The 18440-nt window shown below is 30.8% G+C and overlaps 2 protein-coding genes across 2 annotated transcripts in view; one reads left to right on the forward strand and one right to left on the reverse strand.

The window, feature by feature from the left end:
* Window positions 1-5590, reverse strand: part of LOC129224939 (WASH complex subunit 5-like) — a 39481-nt gene extending 33891 nt beyond the window's left edge. Inside the window, 3 exon segments of the mRNA XM_054859490.1 lie at window positions 38-122; window positions 3124-3230; window positions 5246-5590. Coding sequence (XP_054715465.1) covers window positions 38-122; window positions 3124-3230; window positions 5246-5470 — 417 coding nt within the window. The 5' untranslated portion in view covers window positions 5471-5590.
* A 270-nt stretch (window positions 5591-5860) lies between these two features.
* On the forward strand, window positions 5861-15327 carry LOC129224949 (UDP-N-acetylglucosamine transporter-like). The gene is made up of 5 exons (XM_054859499.1): window positions 5861-5994; window positions 6141-6225; window positions 9439-9689; window positions 12212-12295; window positions 12390-15327. The coding sequence occupies exons 2-5, from the start codon at window positions 6144-6146 to the stop codon at window positions 13023-13025; spliced, it is 1053 nt and encodes a 350-aa protein (XP_054715474.1). The 5' UTR covers window positions 5861-5994; window positions 6141-6143; the 3' UTR covers window positions 13026-15327.
* The last annotated feature ends 3113 nt before the right edge of the window (window positions 15328-18440 follow it).

An 18440-nucleotide genomic window follows, 5' to 3' on the forward strand; every position in this document is an offset into this window, starting at 1 on the left:
CAATGCTGGTTTTACAATAATTTATTTCAATACTTACCATCAACTGTTTCCCATCACCATTTGTTAGTACAGTTTCTAAAGTCTGTTGGATATAGATGCCTTCTTCTAAATCTTCCAAAAATCTGAGAATAGGTTTTTTCCTTTCAATTTTATACAATAATTAACCAAATTAGAAAACAATGAGAAGAAATTGTTTGACATTGAAATGAAAACAAGTGAAGAGGACAATTTTTGTTTTTATAATTTTGTAAACCCATTAAAAATTGAGGATAGCTTTCAATAATCAACAACATAAGTACCAATGCATTCAAAAAATCAAGAAATGTAGGTTTCAATTATTAAAAATTTTTGGAAATAAATTAATAATTTTTAACAATAAAATAAAGAAACAGTATGGTTTAACGGGAACAGGGTTTAGACAAAAAATTGCATACCTCGTACGTCAAACATATAGTTTCAAGATGGAACAGTAATCACATGACATGACAAGCTTTACTACTTTGTACAGTATAGCAGTTGGCTGCACAAATTCTACGAGAATTTTCTAATGTGCATCTTTCGGGAAGGCATCTAAGGGCTACCTTCTGTAGCACAGAAGGCAGAACCAGAGTTCATTGTTTTTAAACTAGAGCTCTGCAACCTACGGCCTGCAGGCAGGGGCGGATCTAGAGGGGGGCCATGGGGGTCATGGCCCCTTCCAAAGCCTTGTGATTGTAAGAATTTTTTTAAGAAAAAAATAGAAAAAATATTATGAGAAGATAACAAAATTTAACACATGTGTTTTACTGAGAAAGAAGTATAGACCTTAATTGGGAGATAAATTATATCCCTTTCCTCAAAACAAAACTTTTATTTCCAAAATTTTTCTCCATCTTTTACATCATTTCTTGATTCCAACTACAGACACTTGGACGATCTCTAAATGCTGCTGTTCTCAGAGTTTACCTATTGTTAACAAGACCAAACAGAGCCTAAATTTTCGTTTTTATGGCTTTAATTTCGAAATTAGGGAGAGAACCCCCTTCTCCCATGCCCTTTCACAAATGTCTTGATACGTAGCAAAAAATTGCATTTTAAGTCTTTTGTTTGGAAAAAAATGTCAACGGAAACTAGCTAATCCAACCCAACTTGCTTAAAAGCAGCTTAAATGAAATTTTTTGGGACTTCAATTTCAAACGATTTTTGATAGGACACCCTCCCCCCTCCCCCTAGTTTATATCGTGTTGGAGGAACTCACGAATCTTCCATCTTTTTCTAAATATGTGTAAATATAATTAAAAATCGAATTTTTAGAGCCTCAAAGGCAAAATATTTCCAGGAAGGAAGGATTCTAAGCACCTTCACACTTCCTTTAATGTAAGCAAACAATACGTAAAGGTGCATTTTTAGGCTGGACAGCTGAAGAGCTAGGAGAGCACTCCTCCTCTTCTAACTTCTCAATGTATAATGACAGAATATTTTGGTTTCTAAGCTTTATTTTCAAAAAGTATTTTGGGGCCAGCGCCCGAAACTTGACCTTTCTCCGTACATCATCAAAAATAGACAAAATGCATTTTTTGGTTTCCTAATTTTCAAAAATTACTCGGAAATTTAAATTTTGAAATATTTTCGAGGGAGATTCCTAAATCCACCCCCTCACCTAATGTCTCGATACGCCGAAAATTGAGTTTTTAAAACTTCATTTTAATAAAATTTCTGGGGAGTTTGGAGTTTGTTCAAAAATTTCGGATAGCCCCTCCCAAACCAATCGGCTGGATCCGCCACTGCCTGCAGGAAGCTTACAATCTAAAATCATATTTTTTTATTTGATAATATTAAGCATTTTAGATCATTTCAGCATTTTTTATGCGTGTTTTTAAGCCTTTTACAAGAAAACTAAAATAAGAAAATATCAAAAACCACTACTAAGCATGATCGTAGTCAGAGGGAGGCAGGAAGGGGCAACTGAATCTCCCTAGAGGAGTCTAAACTTTCACTTTCCTCCCTAAAGTCACCAAAGATAATTTAAAATTGCCTTTTTTCCACTTCAATTTCAAACCAATTCAAGAGAATAGTCACTAAACCTATTCTTCTCCCCTCATTTGACCAAAATAACTAAACCATCTGAACTGAAATATTGTTGGATTGTTGGTCCATCTTGTCTACAAAAATTTAGCAAAAAAGGTTAGATATCCCTGTTTTAAACTATCACTTTTCAAGTGCAGCAATTTTCTAAAAAATCCTCTCTCCCTATCCCCCTAAAAAATCCTAACCTCCAAAAATGAGAGAGAAAGAAATCATACTGATTCTCTTGCACAATGCTAAATTTTATAACTTCTACTAATAAAATTTAAAATCTGTTTGAATAAAAGATTTCTATGCTTTCCTATGTGGATCAAACCTTTTTGGACAGATTGGGACCTCAGATTCAGAAAATATGTTTTAAACTATTTAAATACTAGGTTAATTTTGAAATTAAGAAAATTTTCTACTTCAAAAGTGTTGTGGGCATTTGGATGTTTTTTTTTTGCAGGAAACACTTATTACTTGCAATAAGAAGCATCAAGTTTTTTTTTTTTTTTTCAAAACATATTAAACAAAAACATTAATTTTACCTTTACTCTTGTTTAACTTTAAATATTTTTATAATCTTTTTTTTTTTACTCGGTATATTTTTTTTTACAAAGAAACCCAGAATTATCCGGCATGCAGGAAAATCTTTTTTTTTTAAAACTTTATGTTTGCTTGCATTGACTTTTATTGCTGATTAATTAACTACTAATTTAAAAGTTTATAGTTCATGTTGCATTTCAGTTTTCAGTGCATCAATACTGTTTAGTGCTACACACAATAGTTCTCAAATATAAATAAATAACAATAACATTGTTGCAATATTAGCAAGAAAAATTTATTTTGTTTATTTTTTTAATCAAAATATATGTCAAACAACATGCTACCTTTCATTTCATATGTTACTTTCTATCTGTTAAAAACATACATGCAATTTTTTATTCATAAATCTTTTTCTAAACTATGAAAATCTAAAAAATAAGTTTTAAGATTTAAAAAAAAAAAAAAAAAACCTAGAGAACTACAGGTAATTTTTTTGTTTTATAATTATAACCATCTGAATAAGATACTAACCTGCCTAAATCTGTAATGTATTTGTGAACACTTTCAAATGCTAAGTAAAACCTTGTCAAAATATCGATATAATTTTCTTTAAATTCCTCATCTCTGTCTTGAAGTTGCTATAATTACACAATGAGTTAGTGGTGAGGAAAAAAAAATAAAATGCAAAGTGTAAAAGAATAAATCATTAGAATTGATGCATTATATTAGTCATAATTATGGATTTTTATAATCAAAACCATAGAAAATATATATATCTACTATAATGTAAGTATCTTCACTTCTTTAGACAATTTAAACACATTTAGCTTTAACATTAAAATTAAACATGTAATCAGATTCAATATTAATTTTTATTTACCTAATCGTTTGAATGGTAAAGATTATGTTATTTTTTCAACAATTTTTATTCTTTAAAATCACAAATTAAAGACTTTGGTCTGCTAAAGGGCAGAGAATTTCCTGATAGCTCCCTAACTTTCAATTCATCTCTTTTTACATTGAGAAACATTTTTAGCATACCATTTTATTTAAATAGACAGACTGCAATGAACACTTCATTTGTTAGTTTAAATCGACTACTGTGATAGTGCAGAACCAGTTTTGTGCAAAATACTATTTTTAATATTGCCAGTGAAAAGCCAATTATGCATATCTGAATAAATAAGCACTGGCTTTTGTCTGCATCCCACATAAATTTAAAGTAAATTATGTCTTACTTTATGTTAACGTTTTATACTTTGTATAATTAATGTGTGCATGGGTGGCTCGTACAAAATAAAAGTGGGGGGGGGGGGGGGAGGTCAAAGGAGGTATGGGAGAGGTGAGCAGGTTAAGTGGGCAATGTCACTATTTTTTTTTCATTTAATTTTAATGTCATTACCAACTCTAAAAATTCTGGGCATAGCCTCAAGCCTCAAAAATCGAAAACAGATGGTCATACTGTAAACTCCCTTCTTTCAACTCAAAGATACATTTTAGTTTTTACAGGTTGCCCCCCCTCCCCCCTTAAATTTTGCGAAGATCCCCCCAAAAAAAGTAAAAAAATTCCTCTAAAAACAACCTCCCTAAAAATTTTAATGGTGCAGTTTGCGCTATGATGTCCCCCCCCCCCCCTCAGGTGAGCCCTCTGGTTTTTATGAAATAATAGCATGATAAAAATATAAAATACACATTTACTGAATTAATTCTTCTGTCTTTTAACACACGAATCTATCAATTTTCTCCTTTTATGATCGATCAATAAATTTAAACTCATAAAAGTGGAGGAGCAAAGAGCTTATACTTTTGAAATTGAGGGGGTAGTTGCCGCCCTTATCACCTCATATGAGCCCCCTATGTTATGTGTGCACAGCTAGAATAGTGAATTTTTATGAAAATTTTCCAGTGTTTGAAAAAAAGCTTGCTTGTAATACTAGGCAGTTCCAAATGCATATATTACTATCACAAAAGCTCTATACATAAAAATAGTTAGGGTACTTCATTGATTCAAACCATTGTTAAAAATTACAAGTTTTAATTTTCAGTGTTATAAAAATATATTATGGAGCAATGTAATTCATAAATTGCTTTTTGATAATCACCAAGTTTAATTATTTAAAAAATTCTTCATAATTTTATCGACTAAAATTTTATACAAAATAGTTAATTCTGAAACACCCTAATTGGATTTATAGAAAACGTGTTAGTTCCAATTATTTAAGACTTAAATTTTCAAACAAGAATAAAAAAAGTTTAACATTTTATATTTTTAGGATTTAAAAATTATATTTATTTAGTTGTATGGACTAGTTTCACTTCTAATTTTACTTCGGTTGAGAGAAAACATTGACAATGATCTTTTTAGAAAATCAACATTTTGAAAAAAGATACATGGGGGATGCCTTTAACGTTATTCAAATACAGTTTGTACAGGGACCGTAGAAATAAAAGGACCGTTACGGGAAAACAATAGACATAGGAACGATAGGTCGGGGTTCTCACTGTAACAAGAATAACTTATTAATGTAATTAAAAAAGAAGCAATGGATAAGAGCATAGTTTTGTTGTGAATTGCTATAATAAGTAAAACCTGAAAATGGAACATTTTTAAGGCATGAGAAGCAATAAAACAATAAGATGTAAGATCCCATACTGCATTTGATTCAATTCTGTTCTCATAGAAGTCTGTCATCTTGAAATAGCTGAAGTCGCAAAGCACATCATTATACTTTTGAATGTCCGTTTTAGTTTCCAATCGAAATACTTGAGGAACTACATCAGAAAGACGAAGAAGTTCAGCAATAACTGCATTTCCCCTTGACACTAATCTCAAAAGATTTTGTCCACAAGCATTATTTTCAGCTAAAAAGTCGACCATTTCTGAGATACAAGCAATAAAAATTCATATATTTTATTCAAGTGGAATTGTGGCTAACGGACAAAAATTATGATTCTGAAATATATATTAACTTTAGAAAAAATAATTTGACAGCGACATTTGTTTACAATCACGCCTCTCTTCGTAGTATTGCCAAGTTGAAAAAACTAAATTAGTTTAATAACTAGTGTATCACTTACTAATCGAAAGAAGTCATGATGCTACATTTGATAAATATTAGTAACATAGTAGCCAATTGTATAATGAAAATATTTATTTAAAATTCGTTGAAAAAGAGATCTATTTCGTATTTTTTTTCAAAAAAAAAAAAAAAAGTCAAACATTTTAGTCTATAACCGTGTTTAGTGACACCGTCACGTCAACAAATCGTCGAAACCCAAAACAAACGTTTGTTTGCTACACGGATAAACATGTTCCTTCCAATCTTGGTGAAGCTGTAATGAATGGTTTAAAATAATTTTCTATTTGAAATTTCTTAGAACTCGAAGTCAGAAAACTCAATTGTAAGTACGCTGACTTCTCGTGTTCATATTTTTTCTAGAATGAAATTTTCAGTCTTCAATTTCTGATAGAATTTGTTTTAGGACTTTAAATGAATATCACATAACCGGTTTCTCGTTCCTAGTTCTTAATGAAGTTTTGCTTTCAGGTGATGAATGATAAAAAGGAAGAATGTATCATTTTATGCGATCCTAATAGGAGTGATTTACCAGTTGCTCAAAGTTTATACAATGGTAAATATGTTTTTTGAAAAATAAAACCTTTTTCTGTGCATGCATAACGGTTCGTAAATAATTTTTCAAGCAGTATTGTTATTTTCGCTTCAAATCAAAGATTTATTGTACTTGCACGAAGAATTCAGAACTGTACGGAAAGCATTTTTTGTGAGTTTATTTCTTTTTTTTTTTTTTTTTGAAAGAGAAGTTAGTTTTAAAAATCATCCAAAATAATTCATACGTAAAAAAATATGTCATATGAGGCAGTGAAAAGCAAAGGGATGTAAGTGGAATTGTCAAGCTTTGAGTAAAACACGTTTCAAGATAAGTTTTCTAAATTGTGTACTATAACAGCACCTTCCAGGGCTACTAGTACTATCTCTTGCTCCAAGACAGAGGAGAAGTTTATCTACTATTTGTACTGGTTATCTCCAAATTTTTAATTTTGCTACTTACATCCCTTTGCTTGAAAAATATAGAAAGTTGCTAAGATTGTCATACCTCGCCATTGGTAATATTTGAATCTTTTTGAAATGTGTTTGTTTGCATGGTACCAACCCTGCTACCTTTTAAAATTTTAACATTTTGTGACATTTGGATTGGACAACAGCGATGTGAATCTTCAGTGGGCAGAGTTTAAGGAAAAGCTAGGATTGACGGGGCTGAAGTTTAGCACTGAAAACAGGGCAAGGGGTCATTGTTTTAAGCTATTTAAATCTCAGGCTAACATGGATGTTAGGAAAAATTATTATTTTAGCAGGGTAGTGGAACCTTGGAACAGTTTACCGGAAGAGGTGGTAATGAGCAAGGGAGTAGATAGTTTTAAGAGGGCCATTGATCTTCACTGGGGTATGTAAATTGCCAGGACCAGTCTAGCTGGGGCCAGAGCCTGTTGCTGGTCGTTACTTTTGTATTTGTATTTTTTTTAATCTCAACATGCACTTATTGCTGTTCAGCACATTCAGTATGTAGTTGATTTTCAGAGTTGGCATTTTGCAGGAAGCAGATTTTACAAGAGATTGGATATCATGATGGACTTCTTAAATAACATTTTTTAATTAAAATATTTTTTTTAATTTCTAAAATTCATTTAGATTTGACCTAAAGCACATTGAGCAACGTATCACAAAGATATTAAGTGTCTTGTTGCAAGGCAAAAAGGGATGAATATTTCTGGCCCTTGCAAAGGTCTTACATCTCTGTCCTTTAGGGGCAAAGAAACCAATATGCACAAGGCATTTTCAGTGAAACAAATGAGCACTGTGCAAGACCAAATGCAAACCAATTTCTTTACTAAAATAGTAACTTTTTACAATTATTCGCCATGCTTTTCATTCTCTAACAGTGGTGCCAAAACTAATAACTATGGCAATACCATGGTAAATAATGTCTGTACTATCAATGATTTTCACCAATCTCCCTTTTTTAGTGCCTCTGTTCACTGAAAATTTTCATTTTTGCGGGACCAAGTTTTTTTTTAAATATCATTTAATGCATACTTTTTTTATAGGATTGTAGAATTACAATGGACTTGTGGGAAACTTTAGATGATAGTTATAGAGCAAGATATATTTATGTCAAAAATGACCAAATTTTGGAAGAAAAAAAAATGAATGACAGGATGAACTATTCTCATTTTCATGTCTTCTTTACTCAGGCATGAGAGTTTTTCGTGTTTTTGTGGAAATCTACTTTTTTAAAAGGCCTTCTGACTGTTTTTGAGCTCAATCTAAATTTGCTGAGAAATTTTATCTGAAAATGTGAAGTGGAGAGAGGTAACTTTAAAAAACTAGTAGTTTAAAATGAATTTTCATTATTTCAAACACATAAAAGTAGAAACTTATTATTATTTTTTTTAAAACCAAACATGTACATCACTTAAAATAGCACAACATTTTTGAGATTTCAATCCTTTTGCATTCTTTAGATATTTCCTTTCTTCTGATAGTTAAAAGTTATTTTGGCACATGCTATCTATAATCTGCACATTTTAATGGTTATTTTAATAATTTATTTTTTTCCTTTTTTTATTATTATTATAAAACCATTGGTCCTTTTTAATTTATTTGTCTCATTGTTTCATTTTAATAGGCACTGTAATGTACTTTAAATTCACTTAATTACGTTCTACTTTGTGTAACTAACTCTGACTAATCATGCTTATTGCGGTAATTTTCAGACAAGGTGGAGTTCAGTTTTTTTCCCCTTCCAAACTGGCACTTTTTATGCTTGCTTTCTTGATACATGGACCATATTCAATGAAAAATTTTTAACTCCAGTACCTTCATACTATGAAACTGAGTTATCAGTATTCCTTAATTCTCCCATTCTCGAAAGAAATGGTGACACAAAGAAAAATATAGTAATAGAAATTAAGATATTTTCATAACTTCTGATCAATAAATTCTAATATATATCCAAGGGTCTGGCCAGAGGAAATGTAGGTCCTTTTAAGGACCCTTCACAAAAATCTAATTTGTTAAAAAAGGACCCTTCATATAATTATTATTAGTTAAAAAGGACCCTTCACAAAATTCTGATTAATCAAAAGGATAATTAAAAAGGATTTCATAAGTCTACAAAATCTTGATTGACCAAATCGAACATTTCATGGATTCATTTTTTAATAAATGAGTAAGAAAACCAGAAATCTAATCTATATTGATGGATAACTTTTGGTTTACATTTTGAAATTTCATTAAAAGATTTGATATTTTTCATAATATTTTTTTTAAATTCACAAAAATAGGACCCTGTGAAAAATCCTGGACAGACCCCTGATATCATTATAATAAATCATTAACACTAGTGAGAATTTTATTGCTCAGTGACACTATTTTCTTGAAAATTCTTATCATTTCATTTTTAACTTTTAAGTCATAATATAATTTTTTGGTACATCCACTGCAAGATCTTTAATTTTTTTTGCAGCTGAGGCAAATCTCCAAATTACTGCTCTTACCAATCTTTCTTCAAGTTTTCATATCAAGTTTAAAAACACACACACACAGAAAAATGTGGTGAACTTGCCACCAGAGCAAGTGCTCCAGCTTGCTCCCTTTAGATCTGGCATTGATACATCACATACCATGCCATTAAATGTCTTATTTTAGAAACGCACCCTATCTTTTCTCATTGCCTCCTCTTTTTGAATTTCACCCCTTTTTTTCTTAAAAATATCATAAATAGAAACTTTTTGCATAACTTAGATTTTTTTCTTCTCCTTCTCAGGTACTCAGAAAATACTAAAATATACCTCATTGGTATGTCTCACAGTTCAGAATGCTGCTTTGAATTTAACTATGCGAATAGTTCGCACACAGAGTGAACTCTTTTTATCAAGTACAGCAGTAGTCATGGCTGAAATAATTAAGCTTTTGGCATGCCTTTTCATGGTTGGTGCTGCTGATGAAGGAAGTTTTGGGGCACTTTTAATAGCATTGAAAAGGCATATCATTAAACAGCCATTTGATACTTTGAAGGTAAATATTTTTTGCATTTTTCAAACTAGTAAAAAGTAAAAGTTATTTTACATGCGTATTTAGCAAACTATTAATTGTGAATAATTGTACAGGAATAATATAAAAATCAGAGGGGGGTCTCAGCTGAAATCAGAACATTACTGTAAGATATATTCTACATGATATCTTTATTAAATAGCCCTTCAGACCAAAATAGTTGCTAAGTGAATCCTGATAAAAGGGTGTTCAATAAAAAAAGGCACTTTCGAAAAATAATTCTGCTGTAGAAAAGGCACTTTTATTACTTTATAGATGTTTTTTTAAACATTTATTTGTTTTCTAAAGAATTTAAAAATAAATTATTTTTAAATTTTACCACCAGAAACTGGGTAAATCCAGATCCATATTCAAGTTGAATATAAATATACCAAGGAAAAAAATCATCATCTTGCAGTAATTAAAAGTTTGATTTCAAAAGCTTATCCTTATTTAAAAAGCTAGTAAATGGAATGTTGAAAGATTAATTTATTAGGAATGTAGAACACAGCACAAACTTAAATCATCAATGAAGTGTTGCTGTTATTGAAAATTTAAATTTGTTTGCCACATTGAAGAAACAGTTTTGAAAACATTGAAATATCAAGTTGAACCAGCTTAATCAGTTAAAAGAATGTCCCACTTAATGTAATAAGTTTTTAATGTACCAAACTAGTAATTTGTTTCTGTATTAAATTTTCTGGTTGATAGGATTTCATGTTTTGATGTTATCATGCTTAAAAGAATATTTTTGAGCCATGATGAAATTAGCCCTCATCCGTTTCCTACTTTCTTTCTGTAGTTATTTTGCTGTAAAGCACAACAATGAATGTGTAGTAACAGAATAGCTTTTAAAACAATTTTGTCACTTTACAGAAGAGTGAAGTTGCAGAAAGTGGAGATCCATTTAATTTGAAGCTAATGTTTCCCTTCTGTGTTGTGTGTCCCTGTACTCCATATTATTTAGCAGCTCTGCTTACATTTCTCTATTCAGAGAGTGAATAGACTTCGGTTTGTGACCCGAGAGCTGAAGAGAAAAAGGGAGAAAATAAAAAAACTGAAACATAACAGATCCTTATCTTGAAAGGGGACAGTGATTATCAGCTGTAACAAATTTCTTTTTGAAAACACAACATGGGGAAAGGGGGAGAGGGGAGATCCTCTACTTCAACTCTATTAAGTCAAGAGTTCACTTGTGGTTAAATCATTTTTCAAATATTCTCTTTTCAAATGTGTAGTTGCTCTTTGCTTTATTACTTTGTCTTTGAGACCAAACTTACTTTAAAAGAAAAGTAAATGTTGAGCATGGAAATTTAAATTTGTAGGTAATTAGAACTTGCAAACAAGAACAGATATTGCACTTAGTAGTCTTTATTATTTTTTCTTTTTTTTTTTCAATATGCCATACTTTGAAACGAAACTATATTCCATTTGATCAATATTAATAAGCATTTCATTGTAATTTTGATCCCCTAGGGGAAAAAAAGAATTAAAAAAGAAAAACATTCAAGAAAGAAGGGGGAGCATCCAAAAATTCCCATGAAAAAGTCAAGACTTTATGAGCAACTGGTTTTAAAACAAAACAGTTTGTTTCTTAAAGGAATAAAAGCAACAGTGAGGGAAGATAAAATTACAATTTTAGAACTGAAAGGATTTGTCTTCCCTCATACTTCCAATTCCTGTTTTTAGAATTATTTAGAATCTTCCAACCTTTAGACCCAATTTGCAAAAAGAAAATACTTCTGATTTTAGCTTTTAGATAAGAACTAAAAATTACATTCTTCATATGAAGACTGTAGAATCAAAAGGGTGTAAATAAGTGTGAGATAAAGGTGTAAGATAACTGGTACAAATGGTACGATAAACACTGCTGTTTTGGGGAAAGAGAGGGCAATAGATCAATAGAAGATGCTGCTATACATTATGATTTAAGAAAAAAATCAACGAAAGCCAACCTACAGTTTTGACTTTGCATGTGTTTTATTTAAAACTTAAAAATGTTCAATTTTATCCCTTTGCTTCTTATTCCCTCTTATAGAAGCTTTTACTGGATGTTTTAACTAGTAGTGTGACCTGTCGGACTTCAAAGGCCCAAGTGTTTAATTTCATTAATCTTAACTTCCTGCTGTTGAAATATGTCTGTGAAGAAAAAAAAATTTTTTTTCATTACCAATACCATTGTTTAATCCTTAAATAAGTCCCTTGATTTTTAAGTTATTTGATTTCTTTTTTTAAATTCTCTTATTTTCATCTATAGAAACCGTCAGATGCATAAAATTAAGCAATTACACAAAACTGTACATTTATGTATTTAAGTACCTCCTTCTTTCATATTTTACCCACTTTAAACATTCAAAAAAAAAAAAAAAAACTTTTAGGGAACGCTTTACAACTTGTGGAGTGTATAACAAGTGCTTTTGTTATGCACTCTTGCAAAATCATACAAAATTTTAAATTCTAAGCTTATAAAGTATTCAACTCTACTAATAACAAAATAATTTATATAGGTTGCTGTTCCATCGTTTGTATATTTGCTGCAAAATAATCTGTTGTATGTTGGAGCTACACATTTAGATGCAGCAACATGCCAGGTAAGTTTATAATAATTATAGTGTGAAATAGAAAAAAGTCCAGAGTAAAACTTTTTTTTTTTTTTTGAAAAATAACTTTTTTTTCTTCTTTTAGGTTACATACCAACTGAAAATACTAACAACAGCAGTTTTTTCAGTTGTGATGTTGAATAGAAGATTACATATTCATCAGTGGTTTGCTTTATTTATTTTATTCATTGGTGTAGCGCTTGTGCAAGTGGCACAACTGAGTAAAGACAAGATATCTGATTCAATACATGAACAGAAACCTTTAATTGGTCTCTTTGCCATTGTGATTGCATGTTGTTTATCAGGTTTTGCTGGAGTGTACTTCGAAAAGATTTTGAAAGGCAGTGACATATCAGTATGGATGAGAAACATACAGTTGTGTGTATCATCTATTCCATTAGGACTTTTTACGGTTTACATAATTGATAACGAAGAAGTTTCATCAAAGGGTTTCTTTCATGGCTATAACTTGCTTGTTTGGTTTGTTATTCTTCTACAGGCCATTGGGGGTTTGGTTGTTGCAGTGGTGGTTAAATTTGCTGACAATATACTTAAAGGATTTTCTACTTCCTTAGCTATTATACTATCTTGTGTGGTTTCAGTATATGCATTTAATTTTCACCTTACAGGACAATTTGTGATTGGAGCTTCATTGGTTATAGGCTCTATATTTCTCTATAGTAAGCCTCATAATCCTCAACTTGCACCTCATAAAAAGTAAATGTTTTTACACATGACAAGTTTAGGATAATTTAACAGTATTTCTATTGAACCTTTCAAAGTTTGTATTTGACATGGATACTTTGATTAAGGTTTATATACATATATATATATATATTTATACTGGATGTCTGATAAATGTTGTGATAAACTTGTAGGAGGTATAGGGGACACAGACAATCCGGAATTACACAGCATTGAATAGTTGGAAATACCTCCTTTGTAAGGTATAGAATGGTCTGCAAAAAGCATAAAATGTTTTCCTTTGAGTACTAAATGCTTTTAAAGTTTAACTTAAAAGATAAAATCAACAATGTTAAATCACTGAACATTGCAGTCTGCATATGTTTTTTACTAATGAGGAACTATTTTATCAAAGCAGAAAAAGTCGTATGTTTACTATGCCGAGCAGCAGTCGCCAAATAACTATGCTTTGTTTTTTCATTAAAAAGGTTTATCTCTTTAAAAATTCGTAGCATTTAACAGAAAGACAATGCATGCATTGAATTATACTTTTTCTAAGTGTGCATTATCCGAAAAAAAAACTTTTGTGCTTTCGGACACCATTTGAAAACCTTCTACCGCATACCGCATGAAGGAGTTATTTCCGACTTTGCAATGCAATGTGATTCTGAATCCCTCAATACCTCCTGCATATTTGTCGCAACATTTATGGAACAACCTAAAAATAAATGTATTGAATATTTTTGTTATATTTACACATAACTACTGTTTATACATTCTTTATTAATTTCAAACTTTTGCCTGTTATTGTGTTTGGTAAAACTATAAATGTTTGTTATTCTAGTTATTTTCTATAACAGTTATATTTTTAAATGTAATTTGTGTTTCATGTTTCAAGTGAAAGTTACATTACAGATAGTAATGTATGCACATCTGCAGTTAACACAGAAAATTTTCTTGACATGTTTTTTTAAAATTCTACAGTACATACTTAAGTTTTAAATTCTCAGACAAAATATAATGCAATATGAAGCAAAGATGTATGTATTCAAATAAAAACTTGCTGTGATGGTATGGGTGGGGAACACATATTTTACCTTTGGATTAGGTTTTGAGAAACTGAATTTTTTTTTTTTTTTTTTTGGACATGCCATTGTATTTATCTGAAATTTCCTGCTGCATTCAATAAAGAACTGTTTGCTTTATTCGTTGTAATATTTGCACCTGTACTATCTAAGAGCATGTCAAATGTATAGTCCAGAATTACCCTAAAATCATCTGTATCATAGAGCCAATTTGACATAAGTAAAAAAATTGTGATTTTTATTTATAATCCTATTCCCCATCGAGCAATGTGAAAGTAATTAAAAAAAAAAATTACAACCATTTATCGGCATTAAAAGAGTGTGCGTCCCCTAGACAAGTTCCTCTTCTCTCCTGTAAAGCCGAGATAATGTGGCTCTGAGGTACAGTAATAATCATTGATAGTTCTGACCATTTTATTGACACTTGAGGGGACACAGGGGATCTAAGAATTTTCACCAATGATCCCACCATCATGCCCTGAATTTTACTTCCTATAATATGATGAGTGTCAATTTAACTATGCAACATTTATAATTTCTCAGTTTCACACAAAAATAAACTTCGTTCTTAGGGCCATCGAGAGTCAAGGCAAGCCCTCTCCTCCTTTAAAACTTACACTACACCAATTCCGAGCCGGGCCCTTAGTTTACAACTAGGCAAACCTTGCCCATTGTCAGCCCTGTTTTATTAATAAATATGCTCATACAAAACAAAATAAAAAACATTCCTTACTTTTTTTTTTACTTGTGTTATTTGAATCGATTATTTCAAAGAGGGAGTAAGTCTATTGGATTCCCGTAAGACTTACGCCCTTTCTGAAATAATCGATTCATTTACAGCAGCAATTTCATATAAGCTTGTATGATTGCTTTATATAGGTACATTTCTGCATTTTTCATTGTAATTGTTATACATCATAACGTAACATTATTGATAAATTACTTTTTTTTAGCATTTGAAACAAGAAACGAAACATTATTAAATTTGAATTTGTTCTGCAGGTTACAACAATTATTGTGAGCAGAAAAGTGGTTAAAACACTGAAGTTGGTTAAAAAATCTAAATCCCTTTCTCCAAACAAAATTATGCTTGTAACAACATTGTAAGAAATTGAATTTAGGAGAAAAGTAAAATATTCAAAAAAAAAAAAACTAAATATTTTATAGGACATTGAATGTTTTTAGAGAAATGTTTCCTTTGTTTTAGTGAAACGTTTATTATTGTTGAAATACAGTATAACTTTGATTTAACGATACCCGATTTAATCATTTCCTCTATTTAATGATAAACTTCACTGGTCTGGATTTGATTGTGACAGTTAATTGCAAAATCCTTAAAAATATTGGTGGGAAATGGGGGGGGGGAGATTTTATATTATTAGGATGTCCTTCTCAGACATTCTAATAATATAAAACTAAACGAGTTTTGTCAAGAACAATCTAACCACCAGTTTTAAAGAAAACCAATTGTGAAATTGCATAGGTTTTGCTAGTGGTAACATTCAGCACAATTCGTTGTAGAACTTCGCACAAAATGATCAGTGGCCGCCTGATAACTGAAAAATACTTCATTTTGATTTGAAAATTTTCAAAAATGCAATTAATTTGGTTTTTAGATATGCATTAAATGAAACTGGCTTGCCAAGTATCAAAGCATAGATTTAAAAATCAATCAGCTACTTTTTAGTGAACCAGTTAATTATTATCAAACTAAAAGCTACCGAATGTATTTAAGAGCGCACAACATGTTTCCAGGAAAGTACTCAATCAGGGGGGAGTCCGGACCCCTTGCATCGTCCTCAAGTTTTTTTGATCGATGATAATTCTATGTATTTGGTGCATAAAATATTTTCAGGTTTAATAAATACAAAAATAAAATTTATTTCCTCAGTTTCTTCTGCAAAATCAAATTGTATCTGGACATAAATGGCTCTATAATGATGATTTTGCTGCGTTGTTTTTATTTTTAATTGTGACAAAAGTAAAGATATGCATTCTTGAGCTTCCTGGTATTTTAATTCAAACCTTTCTTATAACGAACCCTGATTTAACGAGAACTCAGATATAACAAGATTAGAAATTCATGGTTGGTATAATGTTAAGTCTAGAGGAGCCTAACTCGTTTGTAATAAGCAAGCCTCATATAGCGATTAAAAATTCGGATGTTTTTGTGATTCAAAAAATTTCTATTGGCTATCACTTTTCTAGTTCATCTACTTGTTTCGGAAAAATTCCTTAAGCATTCTGAAGTCAATTTAAACTTAGTGATTAGATATAAATCCCAACAACTAGTGATGACATCCTTTGCTTGACTTAGTGGAGTTGAGAAGCATTTGAAAGTTATGTGTCCGTACCCTTGTAATCCCAAGGATTATGTAGTTGAAACTGAAGCTAAATCGGATGAAAAAGGTATTGAAAGCAACAATGATAAGAACAAATTGGAAGAATTTAAACTAAACCATCCAAAAACGCTGAGACAGTTCGAACTACAGTTACTAACCTCTTCCGACTTGTTCCGAAATGAAAAAGAAACAAAGCAATTATGCATGAATTTTTATCTTTTTTTTTCTTCATAAACCCGTTTTTTACGAACACTCGAATATAACGAGCAAATTTCGCGGTCCCGTCACCGTCATTATAAGTGAGTTTTACTATATTTATTATTAATAATTTATTTTATTAACTAATTTTAAGTAATTATTCAATTTATTTTTTACTGTTTTTTGTTCCCGACAATCGATAAAATCAAAAGAATATGTCTGGCAGCAAGATGGAGTATGATATGAGAATGGTGGAGCTTCGATCCTGGACCCCCTTTTTGAAAAAACTTATGTGCACCACTGTATTCAATTAATATTAATAATTGGTTACTATTAGAAAGCAAATTGTTAAATTCTAATTCACTTATACATGAAAAAATTTTTGTGTAATAATGAAACAAAGGAAAATCAAAGCACAAGTTTTTAGTTTCAAACATAAAATATTCATTTTTTTAAGGATAAAAATTTGCTCTTGCCTCAAAAGAAGAAGCAGTGACCCATTTTGTATACTTAAGCCAATACTTATTACTGCAATACTTACTAATTCTCTTTCAATTGCTTAATATTTGCATTTTTTATTTTGTAATTTATATGTATGCAGTAGCTTCACCTTGTTTTATATAAATATATTTTGCAATGAAGAAATAAAAGATAAAAATATTGATTGTTTATTAATGTACGTATGATTGTTGAAAACAATGGATACATATTCCTAAATTATAATAGAGTAGGGGAGAGCGGGGCAAGATGACTATGTTAACAATTTTCATTGTTTATTAATTTATTTTTAAGGATAGTAAAATGACTTTTACATGAGCTGTTAGAGTAGTCCTTTGTAGTATTAAATATATTACCATTTAATTTTTTAAATAAAAATAAGGAAGGATATTTTTATTTTTTTTATAAACTTATCAAATCGTCATCTTGCCCCAGTACTGGGGCAAGATGACTTTGACCTTGGAGCAAGATGACAATGCTGGAAAAGTTGAACATATTTTATGTTTTGAATATGTTACCTAGTTTAACAAATGATAACTGTGTTTTTACATCTTAGAAAGTATCAAATTAAGCGTAATACATTATAGCGTAATGTTGAAGTATTAAGTTGTGCAGCTAACAATAGACATAAATAAAAATGTCATTTTCATAATTGAAACATTCTTTATGCCACCATCCTTGGCTTTTACAGCACTGGATCCATTCTTCTGTTGCATGGTCACATTATTCGCTTGACAAGCGGGGTATATTATAGCACCATTACTTGAAGTTGTTTCAATTGGATTGCTTGGCATGAATTGTATAGACTTGGGCCTACAGGAACTTAGTTTGAGTTTCTTTACTTCCTTTTTAGCTTCACGAGCTTATTTTCCCTGTTTTTTTTTTTAAATAATTACTTTTTCCTTCGGCTATGATCCTTGTTCCGACATTTATTTGATGGTTGTGCTTGTAAGAATGTTTGAGCTCAGTTTTCTCCTTTTTTTATTTTTTCTGTGTTGCTTTTGGCAATACATTGAAATCAGAAACACTAACAGGCTTCTTTGGTGCACCGGAATCAGCATTTTCCATAAGTTTTGCTTCGTCTGGAGCTTGGATATGTTGGTTTTCTACTACCAAGGTCTGAGGATTAGCACTATTATTCGCAGTTTCATTGTCAACAATATCATAGTTCGCTAAAAACATGAGAATTATGAGTCTCGATACCATTCTTTAAACCCTTTATCGGTATTTCCAACTGTAGCTGCTTTGAAATAAGCGGGGCGCAAAGGCTCACCAATATTTTTGTCTGTGATAGTTTGTTCTAGATGAATGACCATAAAGATGTCACAT

Source organism: Uloborus diversus, chromosome 1, assembly GCF_026930045.1.
Source record: "Uloborus diversus isolate 005 chromosome 1, Udiv.v.3.1, whole genome shotgun sequence".
NCBI classification, from domain to species: domain Eukaryota; kingdom Metazoa; phylum Arthropoda; class Arachnida; order Araneae; family Uloboridae; genus Uloborus; species Uloborus diversus.

Excerpts from the sequence above, each read along its gene's own strand:
- LOC129224949 (XM_054859499.1), top strand. The coding sequence starts at position 6,144 with ATGAATGATAAAAAGGAAGAATGTATCATTTTATGCGATCCTAATAGG. Across the intron at positions 9,690-12,211 it reads AGCCATTTGATACTTTGAAG|GTTGCTGTTCCATCGTTTGT; the intron begins GTAAATATTTTT and ends TAATTTATATAG. Across the intron at positions 12,296-12,389 it reads TAGATGCAGCAACATGCCAG|GTTACATACCAACTGAAAAT; the intron begins GTAAGTTTATAA and ends TTCTTCTTTTAG.